This window comes from Stenella coeruleoalba (assembly GCF_951394435.1).
Source record: "Stenella coeruleoalba genome assembly, chromosome: 13".
Taxonomy (NCBI): Eukaryota; Metazoa; Chordata; class Mammalia; order Artiodactyla; family Delphinidae; genus Stenella; species Stenella coeruleoalba.
In genome coordinates, this window is record NC_137159.1 from 69,500,177 (window position 1) to 69,518,442 (window position 18,266).

Genomic DNA, 18,266 nt, shown 5'->3' on the forward strand with positions numbered 1-18,266 from the left:
TAGTGGGAGACTGGGAGACACAGCTGGGGATGAGGAAGGGGAGTGGGACTGTGTGGGGTGACCTCGACAAAGACACCCTGACTTTTGGAGCCAAGGGAACGTGGGAGACCTGGCAGGACAGAGGTATAAATAGAGATGCAAACTTACACGGAACACGAAGTTCCCTCCGTAAGGGACAGGGGGAGGGGTGATGGTCTGGTTACCAGCAGGGCCTCTGCGAACTGGGGAGCTCCTTATTTTTCCAAAGGGATGGGAGGCTCCCAGCTTCTGCCTTCCCTCCCCGACCACCCCCCCCCCAAAGTTTCACATTTCTCGGAATTTGCAGGGCGCAGATGCGGGCTCCAGGGGTCCTCAGAGCCCCGGCTCCTGCCGGCTGGTGCAAGCAGGCACAGTCGGAGATGGGGGGCGGGGGGAGGGTGGTAAGGGGTGTAGGGGCGCCAAAGGCGGCTGGGGCGGTCTCTTCGCCGACCCCGCTGCTCCTCCGGGCAGGAGCCCCCCGCCCCGCCCGCGCTCCCAGGTGCTCCAGGCCCCGCAAGGCGTTCACACGGAGCTCCTGCGCTTCATGAGGCTGCGGAAGGTGGACAGGCTGTGCAGGCCCGTGGACACGGAGCTGATGGCGGAGCGCTGCGCCCCGCTGCAGAGGCAGCGGTGCGAGGGCGTGTCGCTGTAGCGGCCGCCCCCTCCCGGCGACGAGTGGCTCTGCTCGACGCACGTGTCGGACGTGGAGAGGTCCCGCGGGATGATCATGGGGATGGAGTACTGCAGCTTCTCGCGGCTCTTGTACCAGAGGCACGAGCACATGGACTGGAAGTGCAGCACCTCGGCGTAGACGTTGCGGAAGCCGCCGCCGCCGCCGCCGCCGCCTGCCGCAGCCGTGGACGAGGCGGTGTCCGTGGTGTGCGCACTGCCGCCCGCGCCGCCGGCGCCGCCTCCCGCCTGCCCGTTGCGCGTGAGCAGCGCGCGGTGCTCGGCGTCGCGCTTCTCGTCCTCGGCGTTCATGGTCATGAAGCGCAGCACCACGAGGTTGAGGAAGGCGCCGATGACCGTGAGGCCCGTGAGGATGTAGACGAAGCTGAAGGCCACGTACTGCGGCTGCGTCTGCAGCGCCTGGTCCTTCTGCAGCGCCACGTAGTCGCCGAAGCCGATAGTGGTGAGCGTGATGAAGCAGTAGTAGTAGGCCTGGAAGAAGGTCCAGTGCTCGTAGTAGGAGAAGGCCGCGGCGCCGATGCACAGCGTGCTTATGCACGAGAAGAAGCCGATGAGCACCATGTTGGCCATGGACACGTCCGCGCGCCGCATGCCCAGCCCCCTCTTGGCGCGGTGCAGCAGGTACTTGACGAAGGTGTTGATGCGCTCGCCCAGGCTCTGGAACATGACCAGCGTGAGCGGGATGCCCAGCAGGGCGTAGAACATGCAGAACACCTTGCCGCCGTCGGTGCTGGGCGCTGCGTGGCCGTAGCCTGGGGGAAAAAGGGGAAGAGGAGATCAAACACGTGCTAAGGGGCTGCCCTTCCAGAAACCTGCCTCCCTTCCCCCTACTCTCCCCTCTCCTTCCCCAGCCTCGCAGAGTCTGGCCTCTTTTTCCTTTGGCCAAAGAGAAGGCGACTCACCGTTATGGGTGCATCCTTGTCCCTAGGCACTGTGCTAGTTCCTTGCTGATGATTTCTCATTTACTATCATGACCACTCCAGGGGGTAGGTAGGAAGGAAGGAGGAAGCAGGGAGGGTTAAGTGACTTTTCCGGGGTCACACTGTTTGGAGGCAGAGCAACGTGCGTTTGAATTAGAGTCTGTTTGGCTTCAAAGACCTGACCATTTTCTCTACCCAGAATAGGAGCTGACTCGTGCTGCTGTTGGGAACTTAGTCTAGAGGCAGCGTGGATAGCGTGAAACAGTACTGGCAAGTCAGTTGGGATACCTGGATTCTAGTTTAGTGTCTGTGGGCTTTGGACTTGTTCCTTCTCCTCTCTGGGCCTCGGTTTCCTTGACTATAAGGGGTGGAGGTTGGACTGAATGAGTCCTGCATCCTGTGATTCAGTGTGAAGGGAGGGACCCTGGGGGTCCTTGATGATTTCCTTGCTTCCAGCCAAAGCTTATGGGGGTAGTTCGCCCCTGGGGCCCACCAGTCTCCCAGAGGCAGCTGGCCCACCCGTGTCAGAGGAGGAGAAAGGAGACAGTGCCCTCCCCCCATGAATCAGTGCTCCAGAGTCCTCATCAAACCCTCTGTGGGGCCCTGGGATCATCCTCTATGCCTGGCCCCAATGTAGGGTCTCTCCTCATGGGGATGTGGCATTGCCTTTGTCAAAGCAAGGACCCTGGTTGTCCTTCCAGGTGTTGCTATCACCAGTCAGACAGTCTCAACCCTATCATGCCCAGCCATGCCCCTCAGCCCTCACCCAGCCAGGAGCCAGGCAGAGGCAAAGCCTCCCTCTGAGCCAACCGTCACATGGCCTAAGTCAAGAGTTCTGCCTGGAGACCTAGAGAGGAAAGGACCCTAGATGGGAACTCAGAAGCCCTAGGCACAAGTCTGGCCCTGTCACTAGTGGCTGTGTGACCTTGAGCCAATTACTCCCCCTCTCTGAGCATGTTTCCTCATTTGTAAAATTATGTCTGCTGGTCCTGGCCCTGCTTCCTTCACTGAGCTATTAAGATATTTATTACTTTTATTAACAGGATTATTATAATAAAGTAATGCTTTCCATTTTTCCCACCTTTTAAAGCCTTATCAAAACTTAACTGAGGGCTTCCCTGGTGGCACAGTGGTTAAGAATCTGCCTGCCAATGCAGGGGCCACGGGTTTGAGCCCTGTTCCAGGAAGATACCACGTGCCGCGGAGCAGCTAAGCCTGTGCGCCACCACTACTGAGCCTGCGCTCTAGAGCCCACGAGCCACACTACTGAGCCCGCATGCCACAACTACTGAAGCCCAAGCACCTAGAGCCCGTGCTCCGCAACGAGAGAAGCCACTGCAATGAGAAGCCCGAGCACTGCAACGAAGAGTAGCCCCTGCTCGCCGCAACTAGAGAAAGCCTGCGCCCAGCAACAAAGACCCAATGCAGCCAAAAATAAAATAAATTTTAAAAAATTAAAAAAACCAAAAAACTTAAAAATGCTGCTTCTTCTCTGCAGCCATCCTGGGTTGCTCACAGCTGGAAGTGATCCCTGCTTTGAGTGGCCCTGAGAATGTTCAGCTTTGAAGTCCAGGGCCAGTACTACCACCATCCCCTACTCTGTCACTCAGGTCCCCCAACTGTAAATACATATGTACGCTAAATACTAGCTTGGGGTGGGTGGGGGTGGGCACTGCTGGACTTTGTCATGTTCTTCTCTACCTCCCCCCCCCACTCACTGCCAGCCATGACCATGGGCTATGCCCAAAATATGTTTGTTGAATTGATGGCAAGGCAGGATGCCGTCTGCTTTGGTATGGGATCTGAATTCAAATCGTGACTCTGCCATGGACTGTGTGTTTTCTAAAAAAGAAAACCTCTCTGAGCCTTAGTTTCCACATCTGTAAAATGGGGCTCATAAGTAGCACCTGCATCACAGGACTTTTGGGGAGAAATAGGTGAGATAATGTGTATAACACTTAGCACGGAGTCTTGTACATATGAAGCGCTCAGTAGCAGCTCAGTAACAGCTCACAATGCAGGGCCAGGTTTCCCTCATATTTCCAAGAGATCACCTAGGCTGGCAGACGGCTCATTTCCAGTAAGCTTGGCATCTCTGTCAGCCTAAAGCCATGTGAATCTTAAAGCTCAGGGAGGTCGGGGGACTGCTGCTGGGGTATGTGAGGCTGTGGGCCGCCCTTAGAATGGGCTCCCCTGCTCCCTGACCATGGCCTCTAGCTGGTGACTGTGTCACCCTTTGCCAGGGGCCTGGATAGCTGAGCTCTTGAGCTGCCATGCCTGGCCCGTCTGCACCCCAGCAGGGTGAGAACAGATTGTGCCCGCCAGCTCGGCCACAGCAGCCAGACCACAGCTCACCTCGACAGCTGGGCAGGCTCCGAGTCAGAGCAGCTCATCATCCTGCCCTTCCCTGTCCCCCAGGCCTGCGCAGCATAGGATGCGGGGGAGGGCACAGCACTGTGGCCACGGCTGAACAGGGATAGGGAGGCATGGACCAGCCCCGGCTTGACCACAGGCTGGCTGTGTGACATTGGGCAAATCCGTTCCCCTCTTTGGACCTCTCTCGTCTGCTCTGCACTCTGCGGGGTTGAGCTACAGCTGTTAATCCCCACCCCGGCCACCACTGCCAGAGCTGCTGTCAGAAATAAAGGAGAGGGAATTCCCTGGCGGTCCAGTGGCTAGGACGCCACACTTCCACTGCCAGGGCCCCCGGTTTGATCCCTGGTCAGGGAGCTAAGATCTTGCCAGCCGCATGGCGCAGACAAAAAAACAAAAAAAGGAGTAAAGGAGAGACTGGACGTAAAAGTGCTTTGGAACCTGTGGAGTTCACGACAGAAGGAGCAGTGAGGGGACTCACAGGGGAAAGTCGGCCTGAAAGTGCAGTCCTGAGCGGCAGGCAGTCCCTGATGGGGTCAGGCAACTACATCCCAGCGTCAGGGAAAATGACCCCCTCTCACCACCATTGCATCTCACCTGTGTCTGTTCATAAGCTGTAACTGCCCTCCGGTCCACCATCCTTTAGGAAAACCGAGTGCCTGCCGGCCTGGCAGCCTCACTACCCGCTGTGGGCTGCCCACAGAGCCCCCCGGCCCCAAGTCTCATGCTCCGCCACGGCCACTGTCCTGTGCAGTGTTGCCCCACCTTTGGGGTCTGGTGCCCTCCACGGCCCACCCTCACTTCCTACCACACGCTGAGGCTGCACATCTTATCCTTCAGATACATTTTTAACTTTAATTCTCCAACACTTGCTGCAAGGTCGTTATTATGACTATCTCCACTTTATAGTTGGAATAATGAAAGCTGGAGGAGCCTCGTGAGTTGGCCAAGGCCACTAGACTTTCTGACTCATCGCTCATTCTGATGCCTCAGAGCCAATTTATCACCCAGGAAGGCGATCAGGATGGGAAACTGAGACCCGAGAGGAGAGCAGTCCATTTGGAGCCTCGTCTCAGCCACTGCCCTGAGCTGGATGGGGCGGAAATGGCAACAGGGGTGCAACGCCAAGGCATTCAGATGCTTCTCCAAGCATCGGGCCTAGGGTCAGCATGCCCCCGCCCCTTCGCCTGTTCTATTGTCACTGGGTGAAAGGGCAAGGGAGCTGGGAGGACCTGCTGACGTGGGCACCCAGCTTGGAGGGGCGCCAGCTGGGGTGGAGCCACTCCCAGGGGGCCCTGGAACTTCTGGGAAGTAACTGGGAGTTTGGCAAGGCCTGTCTGCCTGCCAGCAGGCCTGCCGCCTGCCCAGTGCTCAGGCTTGGTTTTTACCAGGGAGAGGGGGCAAAGGGAGTCCCCGTTTTCTCCTTCCTGTCCAGCCCTGCGCATCTCAGGATGAGGCGCTCCATCTGTCCTTGTGTGTTGCTGACATACACAGAGGCTACGCTCCGGGGCTGATTCTCTGAGGATCCTCCCTCCTAATACGTGATGGACCGACCAGCCAGAACTCACGCCCTGACCCTGAGACTCTCGACCCTGCCTCTCAGAGCTGACTGGGGCTGTTCCTGTCCCCTCTTCTCCCAGCTACCCTTCCTGAATCCACCATATGCTCAGAGCCAGAAAGGTCCTTACTGACCATATGGTCCAGTCCTTATATTGTACAGATGAGGCGACAGAGGCCCAGAGAGGGAGAGTGACCTGCTCAAGATCACACAGCTAGTGAATGGAAGAGCCAGGACTATAACCTGGGATATTCCATTCCAAACTCAATGCTTTGTCCTCTGCCCTATGGCTCAGTATAACCAAGGTTGCCCTGTTCATTCAACCAGAGCCCAGCAGCCCCTGCTTGGGAGCAACCCAGCTAGGAGATGGCCTAGAAACCTGGCTGGAGCATAGAATTTACCTGAGGAAGCCAAGTGGCTAGATTTAAAAATTATATGGCTGGACATAAATATTAATTATGAATATTTTGAGACAGCAGGAAAAATTAGGTGGGATGGGAGCCCCGGGGCCTTAGTTCTTCTATTTTCCTCCCAACATCACCAAGGGCCTCAGAAACTGGCCAAAGCTCTGTCTTCCAGGGAGATGCAGAGGGTTGGGGGGCCATCCCTCCCTCTTACTGAACTTTTTCTCTCTGTGGACTATTTCCTTCTAGTCGAAGCACAAATAATCAGTCTGAGCCCTTGGTCATGGCCTTGGCTGTATTGAACTCAGCTGACTGTTCCCATTGACCTCACATACCTGCCAGCTTGAGTGCCTGACCTCTTACCCCTGGCCTAGCTGGCCACAAAGTTAGAAAGCTGACCACAGCCTTGGGTGGAAGAAAGAGCTTGGGACTAGGAAGCGGGAGATCTGGGGGTCTGACCTGGCCCTAACCATAACCAGCTTGTGCCTTGGGCAAGTCCCTTTTCCTCTCTGGGGCTCAATTTTCCTCATCTGTGACATGGAAGGACAGGACAAGATAAAGGGTTCCCACCTTTTCCCCCTGCTATGGATGCCTTTTTTGTTTTTTTTGTTCACCCACACCCATTCATACAGTCTAAATTTTTAAATATTTTACATATGAAGTATAATATGTTGATCAGTACAGTGTAGCTACTACCTAGAATAGGCACTGCATAGATAATTGTGAAAAAATGAATTATTTTCCCATCAAAATTAATTAGGAACTCATTTCCCAGTCAGAACTTCTGATTAGCATGGGATAACTGATTCTGAGACTGAACTTTATTATTATGCTTTTGAAATACTGAAAATGGATACTTCTACTTTCCACGGGGATCTCTGCAGTTTAGTGGTATAGGTGAGAACAGACTCTGGAGTCAAACAGCTTTCAGCTTTGGCCAGGTTACTTAATCTTCTAAGCGCCTCAGTTTCCTCATCTGTAAAATGGGAATAATGATGCACTTACCTCATAGAGTGGCTCTGGGGATTTGACGAGTTAGTTGACTTAAAATGCTTAGGATGTTGGGATCAATAAATATTAATCATTAGTATGAATATTTTGGGGAACATCAAAATTAGATGGTCTTTAAAGTTCCTTTCAGCACTGACATTCTGAGATCAGTGTTTCCCAAAGATAATTTCCTGGAATACCAATTTCATGTACTATTAATAACTGTTGGATGAGAAAAGTGTTGCTTGGTTAAATGAAATTGCAGGAATGCTGAATTCAACTGCATTTGTTGTCATCTGATTTAAGTGGAGGCTTCATCAGAGCCACAGACGTGTTCAAGAGCAAGGTCAGTTGAAGTTGGGAGAATGTGCTTAAATTTTCCTGCTAGTATGACCTTGGAACACTTCTCTCACAGTGCATATTGCTGGACAAGTGTTCCCTGGAGCACAGTTTGGGAAACGCTCCTCTGTAGCAACAAGAACTCTAAAGTCCTTCTTCCCGGTCTCTGACTTTGAGATTCTCTGGTGTCCCGTCTCTGGTTGGCCCAGCCCTTCCGTAGATTAGAAACACACAGCCCTTGGCAATGCCTAGCTGCAACCTGTTTCTTGGTTTCCCCGCAGACCTAGTTATCTAATGTAAATATGGCCCTGGCTGGGCTAATGTTTGCCCTGAGAGAAGATGGATGAGGTGACCCGTGGCCAGAGGTACCCAGAGGCTGTGCGCTCTGGACCAAGCTGGGCTGATGCAAAGCTGCACCTGGGGAGGGGGTGTGACCTCAGCATGCTGTCTGGGTCTGGTGGGGCAGCCGGAGAGGACTCGGGGTTTGAGGGAGATGGGGCGGCTCCAGGGGACTGGCTGTGAGACATAGGCACCCCCAGAGGAGGCTGAGCTCTCCTGCTGGGCCTGCAGAGGGCACCTCAGAAAGGTCCACGGAGGACCCTGAGGCACAGACAGGGAGCCGCCCCCTTGATCTGGAGGTGGCAGCAGTGAGAAGCCAGGAAGTAGGACCGGAGGCTCCGCAGGGACCTAATTGGTGTGTTAAAGGAGACGAGGCGGAAGGAAGCTGGCCCAGGCCCTGGGAGGGAGGGAAGAAAGAGGCTGCCCAGCTTGGTGGAGATGGGGAGGGGAGCGCAGGCCCTCTCCTTCCATCCTGCAGGATCCAGCTCAGACCTTGCCTTTTCCAAGAACCTTGGAGCACCTCCCCAAAGCTGCAGGGACCTCTCCCTCTGCCTCGCGCTCAGGCCTGGATTTCTGCAGAGGAGCTCTGCAGGGCTCTGAGCCCCCGGAGGGCCTGCAAGTCCCCTGTGTCCGGCACAAGGCCGGGTGGGTGCAGCTGCTCAGATAACGCTGTTCAGCCCAGACAGCCCAGAAGTATGAGATGTGGATGAGAGAAACTTCCCCTAGACACCCAGCAGTCGGCGGCAGCAGGGGTGGGGTGGGGGTGGGGTGGGGAATAAGAGGAGGGCCCTTTGTGACTCATAGCTCCTGCCCTCCCTGTGGCCCCCAGGACTCTGCAAAATGAAATCAGCCTTAGGGCCCAGAAGGAATCCCTTGCTGTCCCCGGTCCTGGCCAAGGCCTGAGCTAGGCCTGGGAAACCACTGGGGCCTCAAGGACCTGGGTTGGCAGGAGGGACCAGTGTGCAGAACTGGGTCTGGAGTTTGTCCCCCTCCAGGCCAGAGCGCCTGGGAAGGACAGCTCGGAGGCACAGCACCGCCCCCCCCCACCCCCCCCCGGCCCTGCCCCTCTCCAGATCCTCTCTTCCCATCCTCCCGGCTCCTCTTCCAGCTCTTGTCCCCACTCCCCACCATGGTCGTCCCCCTCCCCCTGCCTTCCTCCCCAGCTTCCCACGTGGCGGCCCACTGCCCTCTCCTCTGTCTCTCTTTTAGCTCTCTTCCATCCGCAGGTGCCCCTATAACTCCGGTTCAGGGTTCTCTGATGTAGGACAGCCCCCCTCCTCTGCCCTCCCCAGGCCCACATGGGATTAGGGGGAGCTGAGGGGGGTGGTGCTGGTGTCATGGAAAATCCCCGCGGCAGCCAAGGTCAGTGTTTGCAGACACAGCCTGGCCTGGAGCCAGGCCTGCCTCCCTGGCCAGCTCCCTCTGGCCTATCCCAGAGGCTGGCTTTGCACAGGGGCCCTCGCAGGCACCCCAGGGCTGCTCTGGGTGCCTGGGGCCAGGGGCCGCGGGAGCCATCTATCCTGGAGTATGGGAGACTATGTAGTTCAACTCGTTCATTTTATAGATGGGTAAACTGAAGCCCAGAGAGGGGCAGGGACAGAGCCAGGACTGAAATCCAGGGCGTTCTGATCTAGCTCAGTCCTCGCTGCAGAGCGGAGCCCTCTGAAATCTGTGCTGGTAGGACTAGGAATAGTGAAGGCTGTCGTAAACTTCCAGTAAATTAAGGGCTAGCTTGAGGTTGGGCTAGACTTGAGGTGGGTGATGGGGCCAGGGGAAGTAGACCCAGATGATCAAACCACAGTCCTTGACCACAAAACACTTTCCATGTGAAAGGGAATCAGATGAAACATCTCAGTGGAAGCACTTTGAAAACTTCAATGCCCCGCCCAAAGAAGAGGTTGTTATTACACAAATTATTAAGATGCTAGGCAAAGGTAGGAAAAGTTTTAGGAAGAATTTAAGACAGGACCTGAGGGAGGGCTAGTGGTGGAGAACTTCAGTTTGGATACGTGGAGGAGGTGATATTTGCCCCGAGCTCTAAAGGATGGGTGGGAAATGCAGGGTTCTGACGGAGGGGAGCTGTTGAAACAAAGACACAATGCTAGGAAGACACGTGGCATGTTAGGGGCAGAGGAAATTAACTCGAGGCCAACGGGCATGCGCACAAATGAGGGGCGGAGGGGGACGGGCAGACTCTCTCAGGAAGGCAGCTACGCGATATGCCTCAAGAGCCTTGAAAGTGTGTCTGCCCGTGACCCTGCAATGCCACTTCTAGGAATCTCTCCCGGGAAAATAACCAGAGATCGGAACAAAGATTTATGAACAAGGATGTTTATAGCAGCATTTTCATTGTGAAAAATTGCAAACAGTCCAAATGTTCGCCAATAGGGTTTGGTTAAACATATTAAGGTATATTTATGTGGGGGAATATTGGGTAGCCATTAAAGTGCTGTTCTTAGGAGTCTCTTAATTACATAGAAAACCACCATCGAAGGTTAAGTACAAATGGTAGGATACAACCCTTTATGTGTAATGGGATCCCACAGTAAATATACAAATATGAAAAATGCAGCTATACACACACACATACACACACATAGAAAGAGAAGCTGGAAGGAAATATACTAAAAACCTCCTAAGAGTTTATCTTTGAATCATGGGCTCATGATTACTTTTAATTTTCTTTTATAGATTCTATATTTTCTACAAAAATCTATTACTAAGTATAAAGAAATGAATTATAAATATTATAAACCTATTTATGAATAGGTTTAAACCTATAGGAATAGGAATAAACCTAATATGAATATTATAAACCTAACAACAAAAGTTCCGGGTTATTTGGAGCAGAAAGTAGTGAAGGTTCGTATGGTGAGCAAGGGCTAAAATGGGAAGAGCTTGGAAGGGGAGGTGCAGGAATCCAAATCTTAACTTGAAGACAGTGAGGAACCATTGACAGCTTCTGAGCAGGGGAGGTACACGCCAAAGAGGTATGGAGATGGATTTTCCTGGCATCCCTATGTGTAGGGGTGGGGATGGCAGTGGGAGATGCCAGGCAGGGGGCCTCTGCATGGTCCCATTGTCAAGTGCTCAGGCCTAAAGTAGGTTCAGGAGGGGAGAGGGGAGGGGAGGAAGGGAGGAAAGAGGAGGAAAGGAAAGGAGAGGGGAGAAGGGAAAGCGTAGATACAGTGTGTGAGATGCTCTCGTGTTTGTGGATTTAAACTGTAAGGCCCACGAGGGCAGAGATTTTTGTCTCTTTTGTTACTACCAGATTCCTCACTCTTAGGAGTGCTCGGCACGTAACTCGTGCTCAACAAATCTCTGCTGAATGAGTGAATCAAGGAAAGGAGTCATCAAGGATGAGCCTGAGGGTTGAATGGGATGGAGCCAGGGAGGATGGACAGAGCACGAGGCCCAGAACGGGCAGTGTCTCACACAACACAGGGCAGCTTCACTGGGTGAACCCGGGAGGGTACTGACCTGGGGGCTGTGAGGTCTGTTGTAGCCCAGCCACTGCAGCAGTGGCCATGGCCCAGGCCTGTGGCCTGTCTGTATCCTATGACTAGCTGGATAGAACATGTGTGAGCTTAGAACTTGTAACAGATTGGATCTGGTGGGGTTTTAATTAAATGAATCCACCAGGGACAGTCTGGCATTGAGAAAGGAATTCTACAGCACAATTGAAAGTGGACTTGGCCACCTCAGCAGATGGCTGGGATGCCAGTCCCCCCACCCCCACCCTTGTGCTTCTTGAAAGGCTGTGTCTGTAAGTCTGGCATCTGGCTGGCCTGAGTCCTACACTTACACTCTCTGGCTCTTCCTGTTTTGCCCACGGAGGAGAAGCGGGCACATGTTGGCATCTCCTTGTCAGACTCCCCCCAAAAGGGACTGAACTGCTCCCAACAGGAAGCCTTGTTGGGTCATGGGGGCAACAGTGGCCAGCCTGGGTGTTCCCTGTTGGCTGCACCATGTGTCCTGGAGCTGAGCCTGCCCAGAGCCTGGCTGCCTGAAATCGCATCCTGCAGGCAGTGTTACATGCGGCGAGGTGGACCCCAGAGGGTAGGGTACGCACGCACGGAGTTCAAGAACACCCAACCAGGAGTCGGGGGCCTGGCTCCCATCCTCCTTCTGCCACTACCTTGCTGTAGGTCAGGACTTGTTGAACTTTTTCCTGTAAATGGCCAGGTAGCAAATATTTTAGGCTTGACAGACCTTATGGTCTCCTGCAACCACTCAGCTCTGCCATTGTCTCAAGAAAGCAGCCCTAGACAGTATGTAAATGAACGGGTGTGGCTATGTTCCAAAAAAACTTTATTTACAAAAGCAGGCGGTGGGCCAATTCCGCTCACAGGCTCTAGTTTGCTGAGCCTGCTGTAGGGTCTTTGTTAAGGCATGTCAGCTCCTGAGCCTCTGTTTTCTTACCTGTCACATGGGAAGTTAGATTAGAAGGTTATTTCTTCTCAGACAAGTTATATTTTAGGATTTAATAAATTGCTGGCTCCCCCTGTTCCCCATACCACGCACAGGCCCTGAGGATAGGGGTGAGTTCTGAGCAGGGGCTGGAGCCCAAACCTGCACGTGGAATTGGTATCCACAGCTCTTTGGAGGCATGGCTGCATTTTCCCATTTCTGAACACTGTTCATGCTCTTTTTTTGTCCCTGATGGGCTTCTACTCCTCCATCAAATTCCATTTCACAAGTCACCGGCTCTGCGAAGCCTTCCTTGATCCCACCCACCTAAACAAATCAGTGCTCCTGGAGCCCTTTGTTCAACACTCACCAGTCCACAAGCATTCATCCATTCAACCAGCAGACGTTTTTTGAGTCCTTAATATACGTAGTGCTCTAAGTTCTAGAATAATAACTATTTCCGTGTTGCACTTAAGCAGCCCTTTGTCATCTACAAAGCAACTTCTATGCATTCTGTTGTTTGAGCTCACACAGCAATCCCTAGAGGAGGTATTTACTATTATTATTTTCTGTTTTACGGGTGTGGAAACTGAGGCTCAGTGAGGTAAAGTGTTTTATCTCAGGCCATAAATGCTAGAATCAAACTTGAAATTCAAAGGCTCTTCTCTTTCCATTGTACTTGGTCGCCTCAGGACTCTCCAGGGCCGGATGGAAGTCAGAAGACCGGGGGTCTGCTTCCAGCTGTGCCGCTGTATGGTCACAGGTAGGACCCTGCCCTTCTCTGGGCTTGGGGTTCCTCTTCTGGGAGGTGGAGGAGATGTTCTTGAGGTCCTGTGATATTCTAGGTTTCTGGGCTTACAGAGGGGCCACGTTCCCTCCCCTACAAACAATGAAGAAAGCAGTCATCTTGGTGGGACAGTTGGGTCCCCAAAGCAATGGCCCTGAGCCTCCAGGTGCGTGTTAGGCCCACAGATGCTGGGGCCCTTTGCAGAGCTGTCCTAGTCAGCACTGAGCAGAGGCTGTGCATAGGGTGAGAATCCTTGGGCTGTCATGGGAAGGGGGAGGGTTGGAGATGGGCTGGTCCCGCTGAAGTAGAGAGGCAGCCAGAGCTGACTCTTCAGAGACAAAATTGTCCTCCCACCTCACCCCGCACGCAGCCTCCCAGCGCAGGAGGCCGCAGAGAGTCAAGCAGGAGACGGCCGCACGTCCCTGCCTGAAGTCTTGTTGGTCCCCAGGTTCTCCCTTCTGACTGCTGAGCGCTAAAGGGGCCCCTAGCCCCGCCCTCATCTAGCCCTAGGGACCAGTCTCTGGAGCCTTTGAGCTTTCACTCCTTTTTGCTTCTTCAGCTGCTTCCTTCTTCCTTCTTTCTTCCTCTTTCCTTCTTCCTTCTTTCCTTCTCCTTCCCTCCTCTGCCGGTTCCTCTTCCACCTCCTCCTCCTTTTCGTCTAATTTTGTCCTCTCAGTCTCCTTCTGGACTCTGAGGACAGGGATGGCGTCTTGTATTTCTCAGGCGCTCAGTGCCTGTCACCCAGTAGAGCTAATGGTAATGGTGATAGTGGTGATGTAGTAGCAGCAGTAGTAATAGTAGTTGATCATAAAGCTCACATTTGTGGAGCATCTGTGCGCCAGGGACTGTACTCAGCGCTTTACATTATTTTATTTAATCTTCACAAAAACTTTATGGGGTAGATATTATCCCCACTTTGCCTATGAGAAAACCGAGGCACAGAAAGTTTCCCTAACTCATTCAAGACCCCACAGCCAGTGAGTGGCTGAGTCAGGGTACAGATTCAGACCCGCTGCCTCGTGCAGCCTAGCCCGTATTAGTTGATTAGATGCTGCATCTGGAAGGCAGGTGCCTTGGTTTTGAGCCGAGGAGACTGAGCTGAGTGGCTGGGTGACAAGGCCACACAGGTGTGTGGCAGAGCCAGGGCTAGTCCTGCTCTCTTCCTTCCACATCCCGGTGGCCTCCGGGGTCTCTGGGCTGGGGTCAGGGATCTGGGTCCGTGGCCCATCTAAGTGGGACCTTCATGAATCGCTCCTCTTAAGGTCGTTCTGGAAAAGTCATGGCAGCTTGCTCCCTGTCTGTCAAGCATGTGCTTTCCCCAGCTAAGATGCTTCCTCTTTCCAGCCCTTCTCCCAAGAGGCCAGACCCAAGAGTGTGATGGGTCTCCCCAGAAGACGCCCTCCACCGGCTCCAGCCAGGCAGGAGGTGGTGGGAGAGCTCAGAGCCAGCCCTGGAAACAGCTAAGGGGGGCATCTGGGGAGGCTGAGTGGGCAGGAGGGGCCCCAGGGAGGCTGCAGCACTTGGCTGGTCTTGAAAAATCAGCTGGAAAATCATCAAAGCAAAAATGGCTTTACTCCCTCTTAGCTGCCCTTGATTAATTAATTGAACAGATATTTCTCAAGCACCTACTACTTTGTGCCAGGCACCAAGCTGAGCGCTGGGAGAGGATGTGAAGACGGGGCTGGCTCAGTCCTGCCCTCTGGGAACAGAGACAAGCCAGTGGGCAGGTGAGAGAAGACTGTCCCTGAAGTGAAGAGTTATCGCTGGATGTGGGGAGTCTATGTCAAAGGGCCCTTCTGTGATGGTGGGACTGCAGGCACCCGGAAGCCAGGAGTTAGAAGGCACAGCAGTGTTGCCAGTGCTCCTGTGGCCGGGAGCAGGGCCTCTGAAGAGGCCCCTGGATATGGGGAAGCATTGCTCAGGGTGGTGTGAACCCCTGGCTGCTGCACAGAGCTGCTTGGCCCTGCTTGTCACTAGGAATTGGATCAAGGTCAGTGCCTGAGGCCGTACTCTCTCTCTCTTCCTCCTTCCTCCTTCTCCTCCTCTTTCATCTTCTTCTCCTCCTTCTCCTTCTTCTTCCTTTTCCATCTCCTCTTCTTTTCTTCCTCCTCCTCCTCCATCTTCTACCATTTACTTTTTTTTTTTTTTTTGCAGTACGCGGGCCTCTCACTGTTGTGGCCTCTCCCGTTGCAGAGCACTGGCTCCGGACGCGCAGGCTCAGCGGCCATGGCTCACGGGCCCAGCCGCTCCGCGGCATGTGGGATCTTCCCGGACCAGGGCACGAACCCGTGTCCCCTGCATCGGCAGGCGGACTCTCAACCACTGCGCCACCAGGGAAGCCCCCCCTGCGTTCCTTTTTAAAACACTCACAGCCTCTGGTGATGCGTGGCTGGCTGCTGTGTTCCCACCCCATCCCCATTGCCTTCTCCCAGGAAGCCGTCTTCCTGTTCTGGGCCACAAGCATCCCCTTCTCTCAGCTCTGCACACAGCATCCATCTCTGCCACTCACTTGGCCTCTTGGCAGATGCTGCCTGGCGTATTTACCCACCACCTTATGCACAGTGATGCCTCTGTGAGCAAACCTCCTTTTAGTCAAGTCTGCCTGTGCAGAGTGGAGGTTGGGGGCGGCTGGCCCGGGGTGGGGCTGGGCCCTGGACAAGGCTTTTGAGAGACGGTCAGGGTCCAGGTCTGGTCCCCTGAGTGGGGACTCGCCTCCTGGCCTCCCCTCTGTGTAGCTGGGTCTGGGGTGGCAGGTGGGGACCGGGAGGGGATGGAGTATAAGAGGAAGGAAGGGGAGAGAAAGAGGGGACAGTCACAGGCCAGAACAGAGCCTGTGCCTTCGCTGTTCCTAGTGCACCTACTAATAACTGGAACGGTATCAGGAACTCAGCCCCCCTTGCAGCAATCTTCTCCAACTCTCACCCTGATTTTCAAGGTGGGCATTATTAACTCCATTTTGATGAGGAAACTAAGGCTCAGGTTAAATACTACTTGTCCAAGGTCATGCAGATAAAAATTGGAAAAGCTGGGATTCAACCTAGATCTTTTCGCCTTCGAAGTCCAGGCAATTTCAGGTGTCCCTGGGACCCTTCACTTTGCGAATAGAACATGGAAAATGTGTCCCGCTGGTCATCATCCTAAGACCACCAGAAGCCCCTCAGGGTAGGATCTGGGTATTAGAGGCTTAGGGCTCTGCATCCATCCTGACGGCATCCTGCCAAGGACCCTCTCTTCTGAGCCCCTCCCCTGCTTTCCACCAGCCTAATGAACCCAGAAGTTGAATGGCCAGTCCTTTCTGTCCCAGGGAACAGCTCCCTGGAGGTTCTCTTTAGAGATTCCTGGATGTATCAGTCAGGTCCGGAGCCAGACAGAGCAGGAGGTGAGGAGAGGAGAGCTGGGGGGCAGGGGCGCAGGGCCCCCAGGGAGGCTGTCTGCGGTGGACATGTCTGGTGTGGCTACCCCCTTCCTGCCTCTTCGGAGCTGTCCTGCAACAACCCTAGTTAAGGATGGGCCCAGGTAGCACCTTTGTACCATGTGGCCCTGCACTACGGGTTGGACTAGGGATGCATACCTGATCTAAGAGGACCCGAGCTATCAGCTGGGTGGACCAGTCAGGTTGTCTCTCCCAGGGGTTGTGATGAGGGCTGAGCGGCTGGGTAGTTTTGGGGAGCTGAGCTGCAGGGTTACAAAGAATTGGGTCCTAACTGAGACCAGGGTGAACCAAAGCCACATGCAAGTTGGGGTTATTGGGGAAGAGAAGCCAGAGTGAACAGGAACAGCAGAGACAGGGATGGTGTGGCCTGAGAGAGATGGAGAGAGAGGCCTGGGCTTCTGACTGCGGGTCTTTGACACCAGCTAAGTGGTGCTGTTTCCCTTCAGAAGTCCCCTTTTACTCACACAGGTCCAAGGGGGCACGGTACCCTGGCTAAGCTCCAGCCGCTCCAGAAGGAGAAGCCAGGCTCCCAAGCACTGTGTCCCAGGTGTGTCTGGCAAAGTGAGCAGCGCAGCAGAAGGGCCCTGGATGAGTCTGGGGAGACGCATAAGGGCACTGCACACTATAGTGTTTAGGGGCATTCCTGCTGAATCCACGCAGCAGCCCTATGTGGCCCCTGGGCAGGGGTGGTCTCCATCCGATGGCTGGGGACATTGAAACCTGGAAAGGTTGGTGTCTCACCCGGAGTGGGACCTGGTACCCAGGCCTCCTGATCGCAGGCCTGCTGCTTCTCCCATAACCCACACTGCCTCTCTGATCCCCTCTCTTATTAGGTAGCTGGGTGACTTTGGGGTTAGAAATACAGTGTGCGAAGTACCTAGTACAAGGCCTGGCATGTGGAAGGTCTCAGGAGGTGGGAGCTGTGGTTAACATTGTGTTTTAAAGCACAGCTCTGAGCTGCCACTCACCACTCAGAAGCCTTCCTTAGTTCCCCAAATGCACACAATACATTCTAGGGGTTTCCTGGCCCAGCACGTAGGCTGTGCACAACCTCATGCACCCCCAACCTGGCCTGCTCTCTCCTGGCTCCCCCAATACTTCCAGTCCCCTCTGCGCCTCACCTCTGAGCGCTTCCTCATGTTGCTGGGCTGCTTGGAGTTCCCTCCCTCCTCTCTTCCCTCCTCCTCTGAGGGGCAGCTCCAGGGCTGCCTCTTTTGGGGCACCCTCCCCTGTCTCCCAGTTGGGAGAACGGTACCTTCTTCTGTCCCTGCCACTCTCTGCCAGGTATTAAGTTTTGCGTGGAGGTGGGTGCCTCTCGCACTGGCCCGCCTTGCCCGGTGTCTGTGGTGGATTCCCAGCGGTTGCGTGGAGCTGGTCTGGATGCATGGGTTGGGTTTGGCAGGGAGGCCTTGGGCTTTGGCAGCGTGGCCCCCGTGGGCTCTGTCTCCATCACCTGCTTCCCACTCTCCTTGCTGGTCATGGCTGGTGGCCCAGACAGCTCTGGGCTGGCAGGGAATTTGGGAGCAGATGCCAGGAGATGTGAAGGAGGTTTTTCTTAGGCTCAACACCCTGCCCAGGGCTCAGGAGCTCAGATGGTGTAGGTTGGCACAGTGCCCAGGAGGAGAGGGACTCCAGGCAGCAGGGACTTCAGCCTTAAGCCAGCTGCCAGGACCTTCTCTCCCTCTGAGCCAGCCTGTAGACATGGTGTCCTCACCCCTACCACTCACACATGCATGCGTGCGCACACACGCACACGCACACACACACACACACACACACACTCACTCCAATACCCCACATGTCCCCCACTGTGGCCTCTTGGCATGACCCTGTCCACCATCCAGGGCAGAGAGTACAAGAACCAGGGGGCTATAGGGTGGACACACCCAGGAAGCAGGAGAATCTGCCCTTCGATAAAAGGAGAGGAGTCCCCTACAGGACTTGGCCTCTGGGCCCCCCGCTCTTCCTTCAAGTTCCAGGCCCTCAGGGATCTAAAGAAGCCACC

General features: G+C 54.5%; 1 protein-coding gene across 1 annotated transcript in view; it reads right to left on the reverse strand.

The window, feature by feature from the left end:
- Window positions 1-360: 360 nt before the first annotated feature.
- The window catches only part of KCNK3 (potassium two pore domain channel subfamily K member 3), a 36,988-nt gene continuing 19,082 nt past the window's right edge, over window positions 361-18,266 (reverse strand). Inside the window, exon 2 of the mRNA XM_079940824.1 lies at window positions 361-1,460. Coding sequence (XP_079796950.1) covers window positions 541-1,460 — 920 coding nt within the window. The 3' untranslated portion in view covers window positions 361-540. The remainder of the gene's footprint in view (window positions 1,461-18,266) is intronic.